The 25,214-nt window shown below is 46.5% G+C and overlaps 1 protein-coding gene across 4 annotated transcripts; it reads right to left on the bottom strand.

Annotated features, from left to right (window-relative positions):
* Positions 1–617: 617 nt before the first annotated feature.
* Positions 618–25,214, bottom strand: LRSAM1 (leucine rich repeat and sterile alpha motif containing 1). Of its 4 annotated transcripts, none has more exons than XM_087944109.1 (26): positions 24,980–25,214; positions 24,562–24,756; positions 21,623–21,762; positions 21,023–21,079; positions 20,081–20,125; positions 19,892–19,969; positions 18,885–18,953; positions 18,600–18,684; positions 17,386–17,507; positions 16,840–16,930; positions 16,268–16,398; positions 15,585–15,614; positions 14,749–14,871; positions 14,441–14,580; positions 13,348–13,392; positions 12,949–13,019; positions 11,762–11,861; positions 10,932–11,019; positions 8,963–9,037; positions 7,814–7,894; positions 5,674–5,769; positions 4,873–4,971; positions 4,508–4,639; positions 3,813–3,894; positions 3,217–3,350; positions 618–3,034 (listed from the first exon to the last, which is right to left on the bottom strand). In XM_087944109.1, exons 3-26 carry the CDS (start codon positions 21,710–21,712, stop codon positions 2,909–2,911), a joined length of 2,190 nt encoding a protein of 729 aa, XP_087800235.1. In that variant the 5' UTR covers positions 21,713–21,762; positions 24,562–24,756; positions 24,980–25,214; the 3' UTR covers positions 618–2,908. The 4 variants fall into 4 exon arrangements, with proteins under 4 accessions (XP_087800235.1, XP_026542512.2, XP_026542513.2 ...); XM_026686727.2 differs by having other exon boundaries at positions 21,623–21,847; positions 24,980–25,204; XM_026686728.2 differs by lacking the exon at positions 24,562–24,756 and having other exon boundaries at positions 24,980–25,208.

Here is a 25,214-nt window from a genome sequence, read left to right as displayed (position 1 = left end):
TACAACCCACACCATTGGCTGGGCCAAGGGGAGTATGCGTTGGGCCGTCAGCTCAGTCTTATTTGGGTTCAGCCAGATGTCACATTCCAGTTGGCTGAAAGTCCACTGTGTAGGACAGTTGTCCTAACCAAATTTGGGACATGTTTACCCTTTTATAAAATGCAAAGCTGTTTTTTAAAGTTATTTCTTCTGTCCCCTCCAAAGAATCTTTCACCTTACCCTGCAGATGTCCCGAACTTGATTTTACTGCTTTCAAGGATGGGTGTGTGACTAATAAAATCTGAAAAGGTTAAACACCTGAAAAGGTTAAATTGTTTGCAACTGGACCAGACTGTATTAAAACGGAGACGTTTCGTTACTCATCCTAGTAACCTAGTCAAAATGAACATTTGGGGAGCCAGAAAGTCATCGGAATGAAGGATCAGTAACGAAACATCTCCGTTTTAATACGGTTTGGTCCAGTTGCAAACGATGTAACCTTTTCCAATACTTTCGGCCCTGGATGATTGAGTCTTCATTGACGTGACAGGGGGAATAACATTTTGGAGTCCTGCTATAAAACTAAGAGGGTTTAAGGAAACAACAGTCTTGGAGGACAGCGAAGGACAGTCAACGAGTTGAAGCTCAGGAATTTTATTTCTCGGTTGAAGTACACAGAAAACATGACATTGCAAACAGATCGATGGAGGCACCAGACAAACATGCAGGAAGTAGGGTGATCTTTGGAAAGAACTCCAGCTGGGTGATGGGTTTTGATGCTTCTCTCCCTCCTTCACGGCTTTCCACACACAACCCAAGACACCCCAAAACGAGGTAATGGGGGAGAAACACAGCTAGAGAAGGCTTCTGTCTGGAACAGCAAAGGCCAGAGATTCTCCACGGGGAACATGGGTGAGAGGATCATCAGAACTTGTCCGACTTGCAGTCAAGGCCACATGTGGTCTTGACTTGGGGATAAGAGTCCAAAGTTTTGTATACACATCCTCCCCTTACCAACACAGAACCATTGTCCTTGTATACTCATGACCTCAGATGCCCCTCTGCCATTCCTTTTCCTAGGAAGACTGATGCAACAGTCAGGGCTAAGGGTGGGAGTTTGGTTCCCAATCCCCTCGCCCTCCAGACTCTACAGCCCAAGGTATCCAACCTTGGCCACTTTTGAGATTTGTGGGACTTCAACTCCTAGAATGCCCCATGCTGGCTTTCAGACGTTTTAAGCCTCAAAAGTTGGACCTCTCTGCTCTACGAGCATTTTTTTCTCCCCCTTTCTTTCCAGTTATGGAAAGGAAGACCCCTCAACTCCCATCCTCCTTCAAGGCTAAAGATTCAAGACAGCAGACCCAACCAGGAAGGTCCTATATCTCAGGGCTCCCCAAACCTGGCAACTTTAATACTTGTGGACTTCAACTTAGTCTTAAAAGTTGCTAAGTTTGGAGACCTCTGTTCTATCTGGACTCTCCCAACTGGTGCAGTCCCAGAAAGAGGGGAGAGGTGGGCAGAGAACATTTCCCCCCCCACACACACACACACTAAAGGCCCTTCCAAGCACCCCCAGAATGAAGGTGAGTGGTTCAGTCCAAAGAAAAGTGCAGATTTCTCAGGAGGCAGCAGGTAGAGAACAAAGCTTCCAGTCCTCATGGGAACCTCACCGGCCCACTTTCTGGGGGAGAGCAGGCTGCCCAGGGCTTCAAGTCCACTTCCTGACTAACTAACCGAGCGTTGAATTGCATGCTTGCCAAGCAGAACGGCCTCTCACCCAACTGGGCCCCCCTTTCCAGGAACCCAGCCTGCCTTCAGGCCACCTGGGTTCGGCTTTCGTCTCTTAAGGGAGCGGTCCCTGCCAGGCTGCCATCTTTGGCTGGCGAGATCCCTCCACTCTTTGGGGAAGAGCTGAGAAGAGACCTTTTCCTTCCCTTCCCCTCCAATGTTTTGCTAACCGCTCCTCCTTTCATTTGACAAATGTGAACAGGAAGATATTGGCAAAACCCCTGGCCAGGGAGGCTTGAAATCATTTCAGTGAGGACTAGTAGCTTGGTTGAAATTCCCTGTATCAAGGGCACTTTTGATTCTCCTCTTGACATTTTTGCCCACTGATACGATGCTTCCCCGAAAATAAAGGCCCTTTCATCATCCTCACATCCCCACCCTAGCTTAATTTTTACCTGTATACTCTGGAGTGGGCAGGATCTTAATTAGGGCTTATTTTGGGGGGTGGGGGGGTAGGGCTTATATTGGGCACGTGTGTAAAAAATCAAGCTAGGACTTACTTTCAGGGTAGGTCCTATTTTTGGGGAAACAGGGTAGTTGTTGGGATGATCCTGTCACCATCCCTGCCTTAAATTCCTTCAAGGGGTTAAACGCCAACTCTACAAGAGATTTCTCCATCGTCCAAAGTCATGGTTGACCCAAAAGACAACTGGATTTTTCTTGGCTTTTTTAAATCCCTTTCCTTGAAAACATTTCGCTTCTCATCCAAGACTCTGGAAGAAGCTTCTTACGAGGAGAAGCGAAACGCTTTCGAAGAAGCAAACCGAGAAAATCCCGCTTTCCTTTTGAGCATCCCTTCAGTTACTTCCCAATGGCCTGGACGCTTTGAACGAATCGCGCTCCTCCTGCACCGCGGACAACAGTGAGCGGAAAAAAACACCGGCGTACGTTATTTAGTGCAAAAGGCGCGGCGCGCACTTCCTTCCTGCCCCATCGTCTGGCGTGCGGGATTACCGGAGAGGGGAGTGCTCGGAAACACAAGGCAGGCATTCCGACCAAGCAAGACGTGCAAAAACGAAAATGAGGAAGGCTGAAATTCCAGGGTTTCCTTTTTTTTCCCCTTTTCCCCTCTAGGTTTCTCCTCCAGGAGGGGGGGAAAAAAAAACAAACCCTTTCCCTTTTTTCCCCATCCCTGAGTAGGCTAGCCGCTGTGGAAAAGCCGGATCCGTTGCACGATGTCTTGTCGGCACAGCGGACAGGTGCGCAAGGCTTCGGAGCAGCTCTGGCAACAGCAGACGTGACCGCAGTTCAGAAACACGACTTGGGCCTGGGAAGGAGAAAGACGCCAAGCCAGGCTGGGTGTCAGCCTTGGAAGCCATCTTTTAACTTGGAAGCTTCCACATTCCCTGCCTGGGATTTTGCAAAACGTAGCCCCCAAGCTAGTGGTAACACTGGTGGAATCCCACCCCTGCCCCCCCCCCACTCCACAAGGACTCCCGGGGGGCTTACCTCTAGCTCCATACAGACGACACACTCGCAGCGGTGTTCTTCCGTTGGTGGAGCTGATGGGACTTCGGGGTTGGCGGACTCTTCTCTAAACTCCGGAGCGGACTGCCCTGTTTTTTCGGCTGGCTTCAACAGTTCTGCAACCAGATGGAAGGCAGGCAGAGGGTGAGGAGGGGCTCAAGGAAGAAAATGGGTGACCGGGTGGGATTGGGAGAAGGTGGAGAAGCTCCTCAAGGAATCTCCGTTGCACGTTCCGAAGAAAGCGGACTCTCTTGTCGAATTCAAACCTTGGTGCCCTCATGGAAGACCCTCTTGTGTTCTTCACTAGGCAAGAAGTCCCTTGGGAAATTTTCTCCCACCCTCCATCTAAGCTACCCTCCTAAAATGGCTGGGTGGCCTCCTCTCCGTGTCCTAACCAAGTTCTCCCTGCCGTTTCAGCGCAGGCTACCTTGAGACGGCTTGCCACTTTCCCAAATGGGTTGGACTTTTGGTTCAAAAGACCCGACGTGTACAGACAAGAGCAAGGGATGCCCCCATTCCTCCATCCCACCCTCCCACCCCCACAGTTGGGGACAGATAAGACATCCAAAGAAGGTAACCTGGTATTGTTTCTGCAACAGCTTGTATCTCCCGAGCTTTCTGGACGATGGCGTGTTGCAAGCCAGATTCAGTTATTCCGATCTGCAAGAAGGCGAGTGGTTGGAACCTAAAACTACAGGGATGGAAGGGGCCTTGGAGGTCTCCTAGTCCAGCCCTCTGCTCAAGGCAGGAACTATATACCATCCTGGTCAAATGGCTGTGCAATCTATTTTTTGAAAGCTTCCGGTGGTGGATCACCCACCACTTATTGTGGGCAAGTTATTCCACGGGTTAATTGTCCTCCTCACTGACAAAAATTCCTCCTTAGTTCCAAGTTGCTTCTGTCTCTCTCTCTCTGGAACAGCCCCCTCTTTTGTTTTCAGAATTATCCTTTTAAAAGTTTCACTGGGGTATGGCTAACCATCCCCCCTCTTTGAACGGTCACTCAATGAACTGTTGTATGTCAAGGACGACCTGTAATAATAATAATAAGGGTGTGAGGAAGAAGGGAAATTACATTCCCCCACCAACCAGCCAGAGCTGAAGAAGCTTCTTGGACGAGAAGCGAAACGTCTTCCAAGAAAAACAAAGAAAGTCCAGTTGCCTCTTCAAAAAACAACAACAACACAAAAAAAGCAGCACTTTTGGGACAAAAGACAACCATGACCTGGATGGATGATGGAGAATTCCCCCTAGACAAGGACCTGTTTCTGACCTGGGCTAGGTCGCCAGGGACCATGCTGCTGAGCATGCCAAGCGATATCCGATGATGGGCGAAGATGGGGAGGTACTGCTCGGCCGAGAGGTCCGTCAAGAGTTTCACCAGCTGCTTCTCCAGACCTTCTTCCTGCCGAGAGAAAAGAGAGAGAGAAGGAAGGACTTGAGCCACTGGCCTGCTTCGTTTGGGGACCGGGGGAGTGGAAATCGAGGCAAGGCACGCCAGCACCTAGGACCCAAAGGAGATTGCCCCAGAATGGAAGGAGGGAAGGAGGAGGAGGAAGAGGAGGGAGGAAGAGGGAGGGAGGAGGAGGAGAAGGAGAAGAAATAATTGAGATTTTTCTCTGGCGGTTGGTCAATCACCTGCAACCGGAGAGAGAGGGGTTTCTGGTTGAGCAGCCGCTGGTACTGGATGAGCCAGTAGTTCTCCTGCTTCGTCTCGCTCTTGGCCTCCAGTTCTTTCTGGAAAAAAGAGAAAGAAAGAAAGGACATAAAGAGACAATTCAGCCTTAGCTGACATGCCCGAGAATCTGGCAGATGTGGAAAGGGGGAAATGGTCTCTGAGCTTGGTTGTTTTCTTCCAGATGTTTCATTACCCACACTAACAATATCAGCGATAGAAGGGAATGGAATTTGCAGGGGAGGAGGAAAGAAGAAAGAAGGTAGAAGAAAAAGGAGGAGGAGGATGAAGAAGAAGAAAAAGTAGGTAACGTCATTAGTGCTAATAAGGATCATTAGCAGTGATGATGTTACCCAGGTGGGTCATGAAACGCCTGCGAGACAACAACCGAGCACAGACAGCACCGAGGACCCCTCATTTCAGCCCCGAGCTACAAATATTCTCCTTTCTTGAAGTTCTCCAGTCTTATTTGCAGAAACCTGGGCATCGAACTGGAGAAGCCCAGTTACCTGCAGAGAAAAAATTCCGACTAAATCTGGCCGTTCCCTCCTGAAAGGACGCCTTCCCGAGTAGATCAGAGAAGGAAAATGTGGCCAGGTGAGCTCATTCTTCCTTAACTAACCGAGGGAGGACAGGACGGCTCAGAGGTTAAAGAGGCTGAGCTGGTCAGCTGGAAAACTGACGGTCCGGGTTTGAGACCCGAGAGCCCCTGAATGGGGCGAGCTCCTGTAAATAGGTACCGCCGCCGCCCCCGGACCCTTTACCAAGATGGCCTGCAGCTCCTCTTCGCGCTCCTTTTTCTCCTTCAGCAGCTGCTGCAGCAGGAAACTCAGCGTCTGCCGTTGCTCCCCGATCGCTTCCTGCAACACAAACGTGGCTGTGGGTGTGTTTTCGAAGGAGAGGCACAACTCCCTTCCCTGAGTGGCCTAGAATCGCACTGGCTAGATTAGAACAGGGGTCTCTCTACATCTCCTTTCTCCCCAATTTCTAAAAAAAAAACATTGCACTTTCCCCGGGAAGTTAACATTCAGCAAGACTCGGGCCTGGCAAGAGGATGCAGTTCGCTGCTGTCAATCATCCCGAGGCTCCCCATCATCCAGCAGGGCCTCCTTGCGGCTCATTCGCTTGACTTTCCGTGACCTTCCGGGGCGGGGAGTCAGGCTCACTTAACAACCACGTGGCTAACTTAACGGCGGTGATCCCCTTAACCCAGGGGTCGCCAACCTTTTGGACCTCAGGGACCACCAAACTCAAAATTTTAGATCCCAGCGACCACTAACCGGTTCTGTGGGTGTGGCCTAATTGGTGGGTGTGGCTTGGTGGTCATGTGACTGGCTGGGCATGGCTTGTATTGTAAATATTATAAATATTTATATAAATATTGATTTTTTTTTATAAAAACAGAGCAACTTTTACCCAAAATCAGGCAAAGCAGACAGGCAGATTGAGTTGCTCATAGAATCACAGATTCATTCAGAGATCTATCCATCTGCCATCGGCTAGCTCAGTCTGTCACATAAAATTTGCTTGCAAGCAAACTCATTAGATTTGCTAGCAAGCAAACTCACAAAGGCTTAACCAACGTGGCAAGGAAAGTCGTGAAAAAAAAACGGGGCCAAAAACGAATTTCTCACTTCGTAACGTGAACTCTGAGCTCAGTTATGGTTGTTGAGTTGAGGGTTACCCATATTCTAGGTGTCAAAATTCCAACTGGCAGGGATATAAGAAACAAAACTTTTTTAAAAAATAAAGTGAAATCTATCTTTATTGTGCCGATTTGTTCGCTTCTTAAAGGCTCCCTTCCTGCTTCGGGTTTAAAAGAGAATTTCATGGGATGCATTCTATATTCATAAGGACTAGAAAGGATCCTTTTTTGGGGGGAAAAACAACAACAAAAAAAAACCCACAAATTAAAATTTTGTTTTGGAAAAGAGACGGGCAATTCTAGTTTGATCGCCCCGTAACAGAATCCATACAGCGGGAGAGATGGAATGGGTCGGTCGGAATGGCGATCGGTTGGTTAAAAGGAAAAAAGAAAAAAGAAAGGCTTGGCGGGTGGAATAAGCACATCGAAGCAAAACTAGCCAGAAAAGAAAATCATAGGCCTTACCCCCACAAAAAATATAAAAAATAAAAATGAAATGCTCAGCCAGTTTCTACAGGTAGTCCTTGACTTACAACCAGATTCGCTGAACGACCGTGTTCCTAGTTTTTTATGTATACTGAGAGTATTTACACCAACAAATTCCTTGTATGTCCAATCACACTTGGCCAATGAAGTATTCTATTCTATTCTATTCTATTCTATTCTATTCTATTCTATTCTATTCTATTCTATTCTATTCTATTCTATTCCATTCCATTCCACTCCACTCCACTCCACTCCACTCCACTCCACTCTCTATTCTATTGTATTCTATTGTATTCTATTCTATTCTAATTCCTATATTCTATTCTATTCTATTCTATTCTATTCTATTCTATTCTATTCTATTCTATTCTATTCTATTCTAAAGAGACTTCAGCGATTCGCTGAACGACTGGGGAAGAAATCCCGTAAAGTGAGGGTGTCAAAAACTCACTTCATCGTTTCTGCCAGAGCCAACGGCAATTGGAGGGGTTCCGTCGTGGCCGTAAGTCAAGGACTGCCTGTAACCCCTTCTTCCACCCTCATCCCTGCTGCCACCAGATTGCCACCCTGCCCACCCCTCCAAAATCTCCAGCACCACCACCCCCCGAACCGATCTCAGCGTATCCTGGCAGCGTTGGCTGGAGAGGCCGTCCAGCAAACGGTGAAAACGGGGACTGATCCACTTCTCCCAGTTGCTAAACCAGAGGTCAGGCAGGAGGAGGAGGAGGAGGAGGAGGGAGCCAAGTAGGAGGGGATGAGTTGGGGTGACCTACCTGCAGAGCCTCTGTGTCCAGCTGCTGCTTCTTTAACTCCAACTGGGTGAGCTGCAGCAACTCTCTCTCTATTAACTTAATCTAGGGAGAAGACGAAACAAGGGAAGCGGGAGGTTGGGTGTGTGTGTGTGTGTGTGTGTGTGTTTTTCTTCTCCCCTAACCACAACGGCCTTTTTGGAGGCAACATCTCACAAAGGACTACAGGGTGTGTGTAGGTACAACCTTCTTCAGCCAAACAGACTTGGGTATGAGTTAACTACTCGGGAGCTCCTCGAGGCCCCGGACAGGGATACGTGCAGCCCTGCGACTGACTTTGCTAACCTCGCGGACGTCACAGACTCGGGCATTCCAGCTTGTTTTTTTGGAGACTCTTGAACCTCCCTTGGCCTTTTATTGGGAAGACTCAGGAGGTGGTTCTGCAGGACCCAGAGCTCACAGCACCGCCAGCAAAAGCCACCAGAGGACAGGAAAGTCCACAAAGACCACCCCCCTTTCCCTCCCCGAACCACCACCTGTTAGTAAGCTAAAAAGGCCTGGATAACCCACTTAGAGATTGGGGGTGGGGGGTGGGGGGTGGAAAGGTGCAGTCAAGGGAACAGGGTCTGGAGAAATTGGCAAACTATACCAGGGGTATCCAACCTTGGAAACGTTGAGCCTGGAGGACTTCAACTCCCAGAATCCCCCAGCCAGCTTTGCTGGCTGGGGGATTCTGGGAGTTGAAGTCCTCCAGGCTTAACGTTACCAAGGTTGGACACCCCTGCTCTACACCATCCCAGGGTCCCTGGCAACCATTCCCCTCCGGCAGGGATTCTGCCTTCGTTCAGCAGGATGTGCGCACTGAAGGGTGGAATATCAAAATGGACAAGCAACGGAAACGACGACGGACGCATGAAGAACAGAAACCATGGAGATGAGGCTGTTTGGATGGACCGTCGGCAGGGTGGAAAGGCACACAAGGCTGTCCCAGAGGGGGAGGCATGCTAGCCTGAGGCCGGGGGGAATAAGACTCGTTCCCCAGCCCCAAATTTCTCCTCTTCCCACAAGGATGGGTACCCAGAAGTCTAAGGCTTGTTCAGGAAGGGAAGAGGGACGCTTCCTCCCGCTGTCCCCTGCCTCTCTTTCCCCAAGCCTTAAAAATGTTGCGCTCACCTGGTTCCTGATTTGGCAGTGCATGAGGTCTCGCTTCACCTGGAGGGCTTCGAAGGCTGCCTTCTGCATCTCGCTCTAAAAGATGGGGATCAGGTGAGCACCTGTAGCTACCCGAGACCACCGGCCTATCCATCTCAGCGATACAGCCCTCCCTCCCAACAGTCTCTCTGCCCTCCCTCCTAATGGTCTTTCTCCACCACGAAGTCAGAAACATGCCAATAAAACTTCCCGGGATGGAATTTTCTGCCAGCAAGGGTGATCTACCCACTAAGCTACAAAATCCTTCCTCCCTAGAGTGAGAATTCTGCATAAAGAGAGCAGCCTACTTAATCTAAGGCTGTACTTGCATGGCAGACCTGAGTTTCTATCCCCACCCACCTGCAAAAAGGACACCTGGCTTTAAGCAATGGATCACCCTCTTCAACAGTGCAGGCTGAGATATATATATCAAAACTCTGATTTAGCTACTCTAAAAATTTCAGGAAGCCAGGTAGGTAAATAGGTAGATAATAAAATAGATTAGGTAGACAGACAGACAATAATATACTGTAGATTAGGTGGGTAGGTAGATGGATAGATGGATGGATATAGCTAGCTAGCTAGACAGTCGAGAGAGAGACAGAATTAGATTATAGATAGAATGAATTAGATAGATATAGACAGACGAGAGAAAGACAGTAGAGATAGATATAAATAAATATGGAAGATAGATGATAGAGATATAGATCTAGATAGATCTAGATAGACAGTCAATAGAGATAAAGATAGATAGATTTTTCTTATATGTATCCATTTCATGTATTCATAACTATGTTTATACTTATACCTATTATCTTATAATCGCTTGACAAAATAAAATAAATAATTAAATAGATAGAGATAGATAGATAGATAGACAGACAGACAGAGACAGGCAGGCAGATAGATCTAGATAGACAGCCAATAGAGATAAAGAGAGAGAGAGAGAGAGAGAGAGAGAGAGAGAGATTTGGAAAAGCTATGGTTTTTGTTAGAAAATTTAAAGAATTGCCATTGAACAGATAGAAAAATGCAGGACCCTGTCATCAGGATATTCCTAAAGCAAAGACCTTTGCAGAAAGGACACAAGTGCGTTAAGTCCACGTGAATCCCCCAAAAGGTCGGTTAATGTGACAACACCCTCCAAAAGCTTGGAATGTTGTCGTGAAACCACAAGAGCAGAACAATTGCTTTGTGGGATGAGACCAAGGTCCAGGATCGAGTTTCTAAGAAAGGCCAAACCAGGTGGGAAGCCTTAGAACAAGGCACGGGGAGGCAAAATGTGACGATTTGCCCTCTTCGGCCAGAAATAAATTGTTTTTGAGTCTTTTTTTTGGAGGGGTGGTAGACAAACAACAGGGCAAGAACCCACATCTCTAGACTTTGCCTTGTCAGCCTTTGCAGAAACGATTCTGAACCCTTTTTAAGTGGATCTAACAGAAGCTCAGCGGATCTCTCTCTTCATTGGAGGCTCGATTCAAAGCTATGTTCACATGACGACACAACCCCAAACCTAGCTTGCTTAGTTCTGGCTCTTAGTGTGTGGCTTCAATTGAGCTGTGGGTTCAAGTAAATCCCCATTAAGATCTCTTAAAGGATGAAGGGAGCTTCTGTGCATCGCTGAGAACATCTGAGGTCTGAAGAGCATCTAACGTTGTGCTGATGATGGATGCTGTAGTCCTCTAGAGGAATCTTCTAGCTTTCTAAGACTTTGACTACGGTCCCTATCATCTGTCCATTGGCTGTGCTGACAGGAATTGTAGTCCTACGCATGTCAAGAACATCCATCTGCCTATCTCTTAGGCGGGTGAACCAGATCTAGAGAAATCAAATGCTTGGTCAACGAATACGGTGGCTTCCAATATTTGTACGTTCTCCTAGTCAAAGACCTGCTTAGTTCCTTCTCCCATGAGCGAATACCCTTCCACTACCCACCACCACCCCATAATACCTCCTGCAGGATCTGGCTGATGGCTTTGTTCTGATCCAGCTGCTGCCAAGCCAGGATCTGCTGAAACTTCTCATCCATCTTGGCAAGACTGCAAGAGAAGAGGTCTTGGATGACTCTAGCTGCACATCGGGGAAAGGAGGCGCAGACTGTAACGCACGGTATGTCCCAGTAGGGACACTGATCTGTAGGCGGAGGAGGCCCATTTCACTAAGGCATTGTGTGATTCTCTCGCCTTGAGCCTCAAGTCTTAGGAGAAACCAGCAAAAATGGCCTATAAACTTGGATTCATGGTTTAACATACGCCAACGCTACCAATGATGGCTCCTTCAAATGGTTTTAAGTATTTTGGATTTTTCAGAGAGGTCAGAGCGGGCCAGAGGATGATATCCAGGGACACCAGCAGACCAAGTAGGCAGTGTTCTCTTCCTGGTGTGGCATCAGGAACTGAGAAAGTTGGGTTCTCCCACAAGGAGTAGGATCATATTGCTGGGATCCTTCACCAGCTGGACCACATGGGACAGCAGACTTCTAGGAAGGGCCTCCATCTCTTTTTTTGGGAAGTTCTCAACCCTTGGACCTAGCAGGTCTCACCAAGTTCTGGAGAACCAGCCGAGGTTCGATTTCATGGGGGATATTTCCCTAGTCTTGTGACTGCGAGTTCAATTAAAATGAGAAAGAATCAGGTTCCAACGGATGCCAAGTAAGGTTGGACCCGTCGTTCCTCCTCTGCTCGCCTAACCTGCCGTGTTCTTGCAAAGAGGTTGATGCCGACAGTTGTTTTCCCATGAAAATAATATTCCCACCCTCCCAATCCTTGTCTTCTTCGGTACCTGCAGCACGTCTGATTGACAAGGTCCTGGCGGCGAGACTCGTAGGCCCCCTGGAGTAGTTTGTTCTTGCAGGTCTCAGACAACATCTGTTTCATGGCCGCTGGGAGAGGGAAATTGGAGGGGGGGGGGAAGGAGAGTTAAGAACCTTCATCCATATCTCCAATGGCATAAAAACTCAAAGAGATTTTCAAAAAGGGGTTTTTTAGCATGGAGGTTGCTTCTATTTGTATTCCCCCCCCCGGTTTTTAATGGTTGTGAGCTGTACAGAGGCGACACAGATTAAATAACCGGGGGGAGGGGGGAAGAAAATTAAAATAAAACAGATTGCACACCTCCAACAGGGATTCCCTTGAAAAGGGCTGAGTTCCCGACCCTCCAAGATGGCAGAGCAAGGAGGAGATGACAGGGTAAGCATCTGCACCCCATCGATGGCCATACAGTGTTAATGAGACACAATCAATGCCCCAAACGATGTAAAGATAAAGGTTCCCTTCCTTGCACATCCGTGCTAGTCATTTCTGGCTCTAGGGGTTGCTGCTCACCTCCGTTACAGCAGGGGTCTCCAACCTTGGCAACTTTAAGACTTGTGGACTTCAACTCCCAGAGTTCCTCAGCCAGCTTTGCTGGCTGAGGAACTCTGGGAGTTGAAGTCCACAAGTCTTAAAGTTGCCAAGGTTGGAGACCCCTGCATTACAGAGCCAAAGAGCCAGCGCTGTCCAAAGGCGTCTCCGTGGTCATGTGGCCGGCATGACTCAACGCCTTCGAAGGCGCACGGAGGAACGTTGTTCCCTTCCCACCAAAGGTGGTTCCCTATTTTCCTACTTGCGTTTTTTTCACGCTTTCGAACTGCAGAAGCTAGGACAAGCAACGGGAGCTCCCTCCGTGATGCGGTGCTAGGGATTCAAACCACCAAACGGACGATTTTTCCGATCGACAAAACTCAGCGTCTTAGCCCCTGAGCCACCACCCTCTTTTGGTACCAAATACGATGGGCACCAAACTAATTTTTTCCCATAAGGAACAATGTACCGAGTCACAAGGCAGCTGACATCAACAAGTTCAGGCTTCTTCACTGAGGATCAAACAAACAATGAATACCGGGGACAAAGTTTTGGCTTCAAAATGTGTCGACTACCAACTTCGATGAGTTTCACAGCAGTTGAGTACCAGGGCAGCACTGTACTTACCGGCTACTTCTTTCCTCCTCAGTTGTTCCGTTTCTTCTTGAGTGATGGCCATCAACTGCTCCATCCGGATCCTAGGAGCGGTGAGAGAGAGTCAGGTGCCCTAACAGTTCACCCCAACCTTTTTCAAGAGTTCGATTCCATTGTCTTTCTCCCTCACCACACGGCGAGGTTCGGTTGGGCTATAATTCTCGGCGCCTACCACCCACCCAATGTTCAGATTTCCACCCGTCTCCCGCTGATGTAGCCATCTTTCTGCCCCACATTAGAGGACTTTTCCTGGAGATTTTGGGGTGAGAATTGGCCACCAATACTAAAAAGCAGAGACATCCCCTCTGCCAACAAAAAGGGCGCAGAGCCAAGATTTTCCCTCCCATCAATCAAGAAAAGCAGGAAACCCACCGGTCATTTTCCAGGGATTTTAAGATCTCGGAACTCTGTTTCTGCCTAGAAAGATTTTAAGAAATAAGGAAGGTCAACTAACAAGAGTCACCATTCAGCATTTGTATGCCAATCAGCTCCACCACTGAGGACACCTCCCCTTGTCCCTTTCGTGGGGCAAGTCTGGATCTCGGATGTACAAGCTAGTCCTTGAGTTACAACAGTTCATTTAGCAACCAGTCAAAGTTACAACGGCACTGGAAAAAAAACCATAAACTTACAACTTGACCAATGGTGTAGGTTCCTGGGGGTCACTTGATCAAAATTTGGGGCATTTGCAACCAGAATGTATTTACGACGGGTGCCATGTCCTGGGGGGGTCACAGGATCAACGTTTCCAGCAAGCCAAACCATGGGTGAAGCTGGATTCACTTAATGTCCACAGCACAAAATTGGGGGCAGCTCACTTAAGCAAAAGAAGTTCTGGCCTGAACTGTTAAGTTGTACGTCGCAAGAGCCGTGGTGGCGCAGGGCTTGGAATGCAGGATTGCAGGTGAACTCCGCTGACCGCCTGCAGTTCGATCCTGACCGGGTCGAGGTTGATTCAGCCTTCCGTCCTTCCGAAGTCGGTCAAATAAAGACCCAGATTGTTGGGGGGGGGGGGCAAGAGGCTGACTCTGTAAACTGCTTAGAGAGGGCTGCGAAGCACTATAAAGCGGTATGTAAGTCTTAAGTGCTTGTTGCTGTAACTGACAGGCTGCTGCATTAGGAGCAGCGGTTAGTATGCAGCATTGCGGGCAAACTCTGCCCGCAGCCTGGAGTTCGATCTTGACTGGTTCAAGGTTGACTCAGCCTTCCGTCCTTCCGAGGTGGGTAAAATGTTGGGGGGCCAAGGTGCTGACGCTGTAAACCGCTTAAGAGAGGGCTGCAAAGTAGTGTTGCTACTACTGCTAGCAAGTTAAGGACACCCTGAACCCACCTCCCACCTGCTGCAGCAGCCCAGGATGTGGAATTGATTCTATGGTTAGGTACCAGCCGATGCCCAGGCAGAACAAATATGTGTGTGTGTGTGTGTGTGTGTGTGTGTGTGTGTGTCCCTGTTCTGAGCTCCTACCTTTGATTATCTTTCAGCAATTTCTGGATCCTGCCGGCCACCCCTTGTTCCATCTGTTTCAGCTGCTCCAGCAACTTCAGGCGCTCGGCTCCCAGGCGTCGCTGGTGGCGGGTGAGGCCTTCGTCCAGTTTCATCTGCTCCTGAAAATCAAAAGGGAAAGCTACACCCGGGGCCCAATGCCGGAGCCGCGTGGCAAGGCCCAGCCTGATTCACCCCCAAATCAACGCCAAATCCTCTAACGTCAGATACGGTGGAGAAGATGAAAGTATATGGTTGCAATCGGGGGGGAAAAACTGGAGGTGCCTTACCTCTTTCATGCTTTGGAGAAATTCTCCTTTCTGGACATGACTTTGATGCATCAATTGGACTTGTTCTCTCTGCTCCAGGTCCAGCCCACGCTCAAAGGCCAGTTTCTCCTGCATCTTCCGCTCCTAACAGGCAAAGAGAGACATCAGTCAATGGATTTTATATATATATATATATATATCCTTGACCTCGCTGTATTCAGCTCGGGGCTTTGCTCTTTCAAACTACAGGTGGAAGAGAAGATTGTCTGCGCTTGTCCTTTGACCCGGGGCCTTTCAAACCAGCAAGTCATCCTAAGCAAAATAAAAGGGGAAGGAAAAGGAGAGAGAAAAAAAACTAGTCTTTCAAGAGAAGGGAAAGGAAAAGGAAAGGAGAAAGGAAAGGAGAAAGGAAAGGAGAAAGGAAAGAGAAAAAAAGGAGAGAAATAAAGGTAGACAGACATACACTATATGGGTGGATAGCTACACAGAAGACATAGAAGGGTGGATAGTTAGAAATGATGCACGGATGGATGGATGCAGACAGACAGATAACTTGGATGGATGAATGGACAGACGATGGATGACAAGGTTGGATGGATAGTTAGACAAGAGGGAGGGAGGGGAAGGGGGAAGAGAGAGAGGAAGAAGAGAGAGATCCATTTTTTTCGCAGAGGCCTTGTACATAACAAAAAGGAAAAGGAAGAGAGTGGCCATTTTAGGCCAAGGAACCAAACCCAGACTGATTTTCTACGGAGATCATTCTTTCATCCTATATCCCCTCCCATCTACAGATGAATGGAACAGGATTGACAAATCCCACAACGAGGACAAGGAAGGGAGATCATGGACATCCTTACCTTTCGCTTCTCGTAGTCTAGAAACCTGTTCTGCAATGAAAGTGAAAGGAGAAGTCAGCAAAGGTCGATTTTAACAAGCTGCTGAACACAAACATGATGCGATTTTTGCCTTTTTTTTTCAGAAGGTCTGGGAAGACTTGGCTATTCACCTGATCACTTCTTTTGATTGCTGTGAGCCACCAAAAGCCCCTGGGAGACTGGCGGCAGGCAGGCAAGTTTCATAAATAATAATTTTGCAACTGACGACCGGCATTGACAAACATCCTATTAGTCAACTGCAAAAGGGAAGCTCAGCTTGGAACAGCCTTACATCCTGGGAGGGTACCTTGAATGCCATCAGACGACAACACCTGCCTATTGCAGATCCTTGGGAAGGAGTCAGCAGCTAAATAAAAATGCCAACCCCAGTCTAAACGTCTGGCTGACTGTACAACGAACCATAATGATTACATTGGACGCCGTGGCATTGACAAAATCCCAACTGGTCAATTGCAGAAGGCAGCTAGACCTGGAATAGCTTACATTCTGCAACTGGAGCTTAAACACCATCAAACATCCCTCTAAAAGTGGAAGTTCTACATCAACTCTATGGGGATACACCCACAAAACTGGTTCCTGAGAGTTTAGGGGAAAAAATCTCCTAAAATGGGATTCTTGTATATTTGGGGAGAGTTAACACTCACCTGCCACTCTGCTTCCTCTTCCAGGTATTTCCCAGCTGTCCTTCTAATACCGTCCGCCGATATCTCTCCTCCGTCGCTTTCCAACACAGGGAGTAAATATTGAGAGGGAGGGTTGTATTCCATGCCCACTTCTGGGGGGAAACCCACACATCACAATATCACAATACAGGCAGTCCTCGGTTTACGTCAACAGTTGAGCCTCAAAAGTTTCGTTCCTAAGCAAGAGTTATTCTGTGAGTTTCTCCCACCCACCCCCAGTTTTATGACCTTCCTTGCCACTGTTGTTAAGTGAATCGCCACCATTGTTCCATTATTAATGTCGTCTGGCTTTCCCCACAAAAGGGGATCGTGTAACCCCTGAGGTACTGCAACCGTCACAAATACGAGTCAGTGGCCAAGCGTGCCAATTTTGACCACGTGACCATAAGGGGGCTCCATGAAGTATGAAAAGTGATGGTCATGAGTCACTTTTTCCATGGCGGTTGTAACGTTGAACGGCCCCTAAATGAACTATTGCACTTTGAGGACTATCTGTGTACAGACAGTCCTTGAGTTACGACTGAAATGCTCACTTTCACAGAGGAACCTCTGGATGGCCTCGGTGCCCGCGCTGCAGACCTCACTTGGCGGGTAGAGCATTGCTGTAGCGTCCAGGGACAAGGTCTGCAAGAGAGGAACACACACACCCTGCAGCTGCCTTTAATCCGCATGAAGCTGGGACTAACGTGTTGCAACGGGGGCAAATATCTGTAGCTCAGGAGGAGGAGGAGGAGGAGGAGGAGGAGGAGGAGGAGGAGGAGGAGAAGTTCATTCTCCGAATTTGTGGGCTGGTTTCCGAACGTTTTGTTACCAGGCTGAGTCACATCTTCAGTGGAGTTTAGGAGATGTTGTGTCAGTGTTCTTCTATTTATATGGGCTTATAAATGATTGATTGATTGATTGATTGATTGATAGATAGATAGATAGATAGATAGATAGATAGATCCACAATTGCTGCACAATTCCTGACTTATTCTCCCGCCTTTTCTCCGGACCATTGCCAGATTTAAGGAAGAGCAAGAAGGCCGGCCTGAGCGACAGCCCGAAGTTAAGCCAAGCGCCTCTATCTGTAACGCTACCTCCAAGGTTCGGAGGTGAGCCAGCGCCTGCGGCAACTCCTGCACCGGATTTTCACTGACGTCCAACGTTCGCAAACTCCGCAGGCCTTCCAAAGTGGAGGGCAATTTCTTGAGCTTGTTCCCTGCAAAGAAAACCAGGAAAATGAAAAGTGGGAGAAAAAAAAAGAAGTTTGTAAAGTAATATAATGTTGCGCGAAGACTCTGCTCTAATTCGACTGTTGCAACATCAAACCGTCGTTAAACAGAATAGTGGCCGGGTCAAAAATGTCCTGCGTTTGGAGTCTGAATGCTTCACATCTAAACAATCAATCAGCAGAACAATGTTGTCTCCAGATATTGTGAATTCTCCAACACTGGAAGTTTTCAAGAAGAGATTGGACAGCCACTTGCCTGAAATGGTATAGGGCTTCCTGCCTGAGAAGGAGGTTGGACTAGAAGACCTCCAAGGTCCCTTCCAACTCTGTTATTCTATTATCTGCTATCTGCTTGCAATATTCATGCACTCAGATACAGGGCTTTGGTTAGGCTAAGCTGCCCTCTGGAGGCCCACAGGCTTAAGTTTTACATGAACTGTACTTTGCACTGGTTGATCATTAATGTGCAATCTGAACTTCCTGATGGCTAATGGAAACCACCACAGAATTATCCGCTTTGAAATGACCTTGTTTTTTTTAATCTGCTGTGGTTAGGTCTGGTTTCAAGCAACCAACCAACATTTAAAACGAAAGTCCCGGTGGCCGACCAAGATTGGATCCTGGGACACATATATCTGCCTTCGTTCGGGAAACAAACAAACAAACAAAAAATCAATTTTGGAATTCCTTATTAGGACTCCGAAGCAAAAATTATCCCTGCTAGGCTAAATTATGGTTGGCTTTTGTACGGAAGCCTGGTGATTATATCCCTTGGATCAGAGGTGGTTATTCAGCCCAGTTCTGAAGAACCGGTAGCGGAAACTTTGAGTAGCCCTGACAGTCATGCCCACAGAACCGGTAATAAAAGAAATTAGAATATCACCAATGCCTTGGATGCAAAACTCAGGGTTTCCACGTCCTCTTCTAAAATTTTAAAGTGGGAAACCGAGCCACTATCAGCAAACTTTCAGTTTAATCCACTGCTTCCTGCACCTTTTGCACCCACTGCCTGCCAAAGCGTAAGTTAAAAACCAGAGCCGCCCTTCTTTCCGGAGACACGCAGACACTGTTTCGCCATACCTTTCAAATTCAGTGTTTGAAGCTGAGCGAGGCCCCCGATGGAGTCCGGAAGAGTTTTTAAAACGTTCTTTTCCACGTTCAAAACCTACCAAGGGACAGGAGACAAAGGGATAAACAGGCACGTCTCTTGAAGCTGCCGTGTCAAGTCCACCCCCGCGTGATCAAGTGACTTTGGGCGAAAGTGTCAAATCACATCAAAAGGGAGAGAGGAAAAGAAAAAAACAAACATGTTGGCTCCTGAAACTGCCAAGAGATTCCCGAGCATCCAGAATTATTATTTTTTACCTGAAGAGAAATCAACTGGCCGATATCGGCGGGAAGGGAAGTCAGTTGGTTGTCATGGAGATCTAAAACCTGGAAGAGAAGGAGAAAGAAATCCGTAACAATCCACTCCCAAGTGAAGAGAAGTGTGTGCTTCTCAAAGAGGTTGTTCACTCCAATAAACTTCTGCTTAACCTCCAGGGTGAACCACAAAAGGTGATGGGATAATCCAGAAACAAGGAATGGAAGAATACAACAATAGCTCCAGGCCGCCCCCCTGAAAAGTTTGCTAAAACACAACTCATTCAAAAATTCAACCTAATTTTGCTAAGTTTCTTCTCTGGTAACATTGAACTGCAAATCAGGGCATACAAAACCTTCGCCAGACCAATACTCGAATACAGCTCATCTTCCTGGAATCCACGCTGTATAACGGACATTAATACGATTGTGCGACTCTAGAGGTATTTCACGAGAAGAGTCCTCCACGCGAAATATTGGACCTGTCTGACCTAGCTTAGTACACAAAATTGTCTGCTGCAACGTCCTACCTGTCAATGACTACTTCAGCTTCAACCACAACAATACACGAGCACACAGTAGATACAAACTCAAAGTAAACCGCTCCAAACTCAATTGCAGGAAATACGATCAACGCCTGGAACTCACTCTGTGACTCTGTTGTTACATCCTCAACCCCCCCAAAACTTTAACCTTAAACTGTCTACTGTGGACCTCACTCCATACCTAAGAGGTCCTTAAAGGGGGCGTGCATAAGCGCACCAGCGTGCCCCTCATCCCTGTCCTACTGTTCCCATTTATTCGTACTCATGTATTGTGTATATACTTATACCTGTTTATACTTATACGTTGATATGTTATGTCCATACTTATACTTGTTTTCTCATACATGCTTGATGAACTAAGCTAAATAAATAAAACAAAAATAAACTACATTTCATTGCTTCTTCTTTTGATTCTGGATCTTAACAAGCTTCCGCCAACCGTTGATGAAAAGAACTGCGAATCACCTTTACTGTTACAAGATTAGAGAGGCTGCAGGATTTGGGTACCAGGGACGTCAAAAAATTCGTGTGAACGATCAGCACCTGAAAGAGGAAAGGAGAGAGGAGTTAGAACTGGCTTATTCTGAAAGTACAAATGAAAGAATTTGACAGAAGAGTTTGAAATATGAAATAATGTTCCATCTTCTTTCTTACCTTCTTCTGCAAAACTCTGCAGGTTGTGAAGGCACTGTAGGGAAGCTAAGAAAGAAAGAAAGAAAGAAAGAAAGAAAGAAAGAAAGAGAGAGAGAGAGAGAGAGAAGGAAGGAAGGAAGGAAGGAAGAAAGAAAGAGAGAGAGAGAGAGAGAGAGAAAGAAAGAAAGAAAGAAAGAAAGAAAGAAAGAAAGAAAGAAAGAAAGAAAGAAAGAAAGAAAGAAAGGAGGTAGGTAGGTAGGTAGGTAGGAAGGAAGGAAGGGAAGGAAGGAAGGAAGGAGAGAGAGAGAGAGAGAGAGAGAGAGAAAGAAAGAAAGAAAGAAAGAAAGAAAGAAAGAAAGAAAGAAAGAAAGAAAAGAAGGTAGGTAGGTAGGAAGGAAGGAAGGACAGAAGGAAGGAAGGAAGGAAGGAAGGAAGGAAGGAAGGAAGGAAGGAAGGAAGAAAGAAAGAGAGAGAGAGAGAGAGAGAGAGAGAGAGAGAGAAAGAAAGAAAGAAAGAAAGAAAGAAAGAAAGAAAGAAAGAAAGAAAGAAAGAAAGAAAGAAAGAAAGAAAGAAAAAAAGAAAATAATTTTTTGGTGAGACAAAAGCAATCAGAACCATTAAGGGAGCATTCAAAAAAAGTTCTGGGCCAGTTCAGACAAGAGGCATTAGAAGATGAGGCCTAATTTAAAACAGATTTTGCCTAGGTTCGAAATGTATCCGGTGTGGCATTTCCTTTGATGAAACTGCCAATTCTGCATCCGGAACTGCAAAAGGAATGTACTTCGGGTTTTAAACTGCCGTAACGCTCATTCAGATTCCCACACCTCCCCCTTGTTTATGGCAACTCAAAACAGGCATAGGAATGTTTTATGAGTTGAGAGTATGACTACAAAGTTCCCGTCGTAAGAGTTGCCATCATTCGGGCAACTAACCCACCAGGAACCAGAAATGGAGAGAATTTACCTCAGAAAGTTCACATTTGGAGATATCAAGGGTATCACCTGCTCCGGCTTCTTTGGCCTGTTGAAAAATGGACAGATGAGTTTTACCGGCTGCAAAATCAGGGGGGTGGGTGGGAATCATTTCAGTTCCTTCAAGTCTTCAGGTTCTACTGAACTAAAGTGAAAGAGGTAGCTAGGAAGGAGGTGGAACTGAGCAATATCGGTGACCCCTATTGAGTTTCCCCAAGTGTGGAGAACTGAACTTTTGTTCTTCAGTGGTTTCCTCGGGGATCTCTAGGAAACAAACCCACCAACCCAGTTAGCAGATCCTTGGTGTCTTTGAAGACATGGACGGTTAACTTCTATGAAGCCATGATGAGATGTGAAGATGATTTGCAAACAGAAGGATGGGGAGATGTTGTAATTTAGAGAGACCAGTGGTCGACTATGCTTCATTCCCAAGGGGCTCTATCAAAGGACCAAGACAAGAGAAGATCTCTTCCAGTTTGGTCCATCAGGGAGCTTCTGAGAAACTTCAACCCATCTCACAACTCAAGCCAGGTTCCCGATTTAAGAGGTTGGGGCCAGATATTCAGGACCTGGTTGTCTTCCCATGACTCACAAGACACATTTGGTATTCCAGACGTTTCCGGGCTTCGCTGCTCGCCTTCCTTTTCCGAAAGAAAAGCAGCATCTTGCCTCCAGTCTCCATTTATCTCAGTTCAGCAGGAAAGGCGGCTGCGACAGGATGGTGGTCAGAACCTGAGCAGCAGGAAGAGCAGAAAGTTATATCCCAGATCAAGTCATCCGTAGATTGGCCTGCTCAGCAGGTCCTGCCTACCTCACCCTAGAAAATGAATCCCATCTTTGACACCCATTGGCTTTTCCTAGCTTCCCTGCAGTTGCTCTTGGACACAAATCCCCATCAGCCCCAGCCTGATTGTCAACAGAAATGAAGATCAATCGTTAAGATAGGGGTGTCCTCTCAAAAACCCCAAATATGACTCCTCTCATTGGTGCACTGATGAAGTTACCTAGTTGGGTAATGAAACGTCTGCAAGAAAAACCACAAGGGACCCAGAGCCCTCCTCCATTCCACAAACTCCCCTCCCATCTAGGACGGATGATGTTACCTAGTTGGGTAATGAAACGTCTGCAAGAAAAACCACAAGGGACCCAGAGCCCTCCTCCATTCCACAAACTCCCCTCCCATCTAGCATGGATGATGCTACCTAGTTGGGTAATGAAATGTCTTCAAGAAAACCCCTAAGCTCAGAGAATCGTTACATTTTCCTCGTGCTTAAGACCTTCTTCCTCCACCAAATTTCCATACCATTAGCACATAAGCCAACATTTAAAGACAGTCACGATTTATCACCAAAGTAATATGTGTGGGGAGGCCCAATCTACCCGCCCCCCAACCCTTCAGTGGCCTCATTGCATAATTATTAACCCTTAAAAATCCATTGAGAGACAGATCACAGACAAAATCTATTTATGAGATAAGAGACAGTAGTCGTGAGTTTATAACACATGATTGGGACTCTTTTGTCCCAGTTCACCATGGCTGAATTCACAGGCAGCTTAAAGTCAGATCACTTCCTTCACTTTTAAATCTCTACTACGCTGCCAAATGAACAGCTGTGCATTCTGACAGCCAGATGAAAGGATGCAGTTTTCATGGAAGAGCTATTGTAAAAACTGCCTGAAAGCACAAATCGTTCACTCTGAGGATCGCCAGCGATATCTCAATCAACGATGCAGTGATATCTTACAATGTATACAGTGGACAAAGTCCAAATTTGCTAAAGACTACAACACCCAAGGGTGTAGGTTTTTGTGTGCGTGGGAGAAATTCCCTGGCTCCCTCACCTATAATACCTCCCAGAATGGAGAAAAACAGCCCGAAACCTTTCCCCTTGCAAATAGATTCGTTGGTGAGATTTTAATTTAAGATGAGAGGGAGAATAATCAGAAAGCCGGCTATTATCAGACCTGTGAAAATTAATAGCTTCAAGAATATAGCCACAAATCTGTATCTTTCTTTGCATTTATTAATACACAAATATATTTCTGCCAAAAAAGAAATGATATGTATATGCAAATAATAAAAGGCTTCCCAAGAGATTAATAACCTGTGCATATTTGAAGTCCCACATTATTTTAATATACATATGCTAACAGCGTTAACAATTCTATATTAGAATAGAATTCTTTATGGGCCAAGTGTGATTGGATACCGAAGGAATTTGCCTCCTGGTGCATACAGTCTCAGTGTGCATACAAACAAGTGATGAATCATAATCATCCTAAAATACATTCATCATAATTACAAGTGATAGTCACAGGATGCAAAATAAGCAATGAACATAACTCATACTACAATATGAAATAAAGCAATGAATATAAACTGTAAGATACAAAAACAAAGTGATAATCATAAGAAGATAAGGAAATGGGTAATAAGAACGGTGAGAAGTAATAATAGTAATGCAGCCCTACTTGGTAGTTTGACAATGTTGTGGGAATTAGGTGTTTAGCAGAGTGATGGCATGGGGCAAAAACGGTCCTTGTGTCTGGTTATTTTGGCGTGCAATGCCCTATAACAAGGGTCTTTAAACTCGACAGCTTTAAGACTTGTGGACTTCAACTCCCAGAATTCCTCCTCCTCCAGTTACGTTAGCTTGGGAATTCTGGGAGTTGTAAGTCCAAAAGTTTTAAACTTACCAAGTTTGAAGACCCTTGCCCTATAGCTATCGATTGTATTGATCAATTTTAAAAATAATAAAATAAAAAGGCAAAACTTCCCAACCACTGCATTTATCCAAAGGGAAGATAATTCCATTTGACATTCAGATGGTTTTCTCTCAAACTCAAAAGAGTTGATAGGAAGAAAACAAAAAAAGCTGTTTTTTTATATAGGCCTTTTTGGTGAATCCAAAATTTTCATTTTTTCCAAGTTGTTTTGGGGAAAACAAAAGTATCTTCCTTTCACATATTATAAGCGCAGGGTTGTGGCCACATACAAAGAAATTATTTTAATAGCTGTGAAACAGATCTCTGAAAGAGTGGCCCAATCCACCACGTGTTATTTAGAAGTAATAAATAACTGTGCCTTCCAGACACACAAATAATAAAATCCACTGGAACAATGACATTGGCTGGACCTTGGCAATTAAAGACATGTCTGGCATTTGTAAACAAGCTTCTATCTTTACCAAAATGTTTTTATACTGACGAGAATAAAGCAATTATTAATATTTGTCGGAAAAGGCCCTTGGGGAAGAAATCCCCCTGATTTTTCCTATCATAAATTAATCCTTCCATCCCAATGGTAACACTATTCTATTTATAAATAAAATAAATTCTATTCATTTCCTTTCAAGCCACCCAGCTCATTGGGATGAGAGTTTAGCCAGCTTTTTTGCTTGCATTTAACAGTCATTTAACAGATAATCAGAGTTGGAAGGGACCTTGTAGGTCATCTAGTCCAACCTAGACAGACCCACATATCCTTGATCCTAAATTAAGCTGCTGCTTTCCCCCACCCCCTTTTCTTACCCGCCAGGAAGCCCCATGGCATCGGGCTGAATGTATTTCCAAGGGAACGCCTTGCAAAAAAAAAAAGCCAGGGATCACTCAACAGGTGAAGCTGGATTTCTTGCCTGTCATGCCAGCAAGGAGGCGGCTGGTGAAAGGACCAAGAAAGGAGGGCCTGGGTGGATGGTAATCAGAAGCCAAAGCAATTGCACTGATCTGATCGTGGGGAAAGGGAAAAATAAATAAATGGCTAAATATAAAAAGGCAGGAAATGCAAGACCAGCTGGCTTAGCCACGCCCAGAAACAGGAGGGGAGGGGCACAGCTAAGGAGCGGCCACGCCCCCTTCCTTGGATCCACGCCCAGGGCTTGAGTGGGAAGGGAAGAGCCGAGCCCCGCCCACTTGGCTAAGTTAGTCCCTTCTCGCGGCCCGTACTTACCGCCTCTGCTCATCCGTGACACAAAAGAGTCGTTTCAGAGCCCACCCGCCTTCGTTTTTCTTTTCTCCGCTCCCTCCATGCGGCTTATCCCGGGGGAACCGCCGCGTCGCTCCCGGGTCCGCGCCCTTCTGAGAAACGGCTCCTTCAAATCAAAAAGGCTTCGCTTCTTCTTCGCCGGGCAGCGGTGCCCTTAGCAGCCATGGCGGCGCAGAGACGCAAAGTCTCGCGAGAAGTC

Source organism: Notechis scutatus, chromosome 15 (genome assembly GCF_049901735.1).
Source record: "Notechis scutatus isolate UNSWTSFEM ecotype Mainland chromosome 15, rNotScu1.2, whole genome shotgun sequence".
NCBI classification, from domain to species: Eukaryota; Metazoa; Chordata; class Lepidosauria; order Squamata; family Elapidae; genus Notechis; species Notechis scutatus.
The sequence above is the reverse complement of the archived record's forward strand: the minus strand, read 5'-3'. Positions and strand labels throughout refer to the sequence as shown.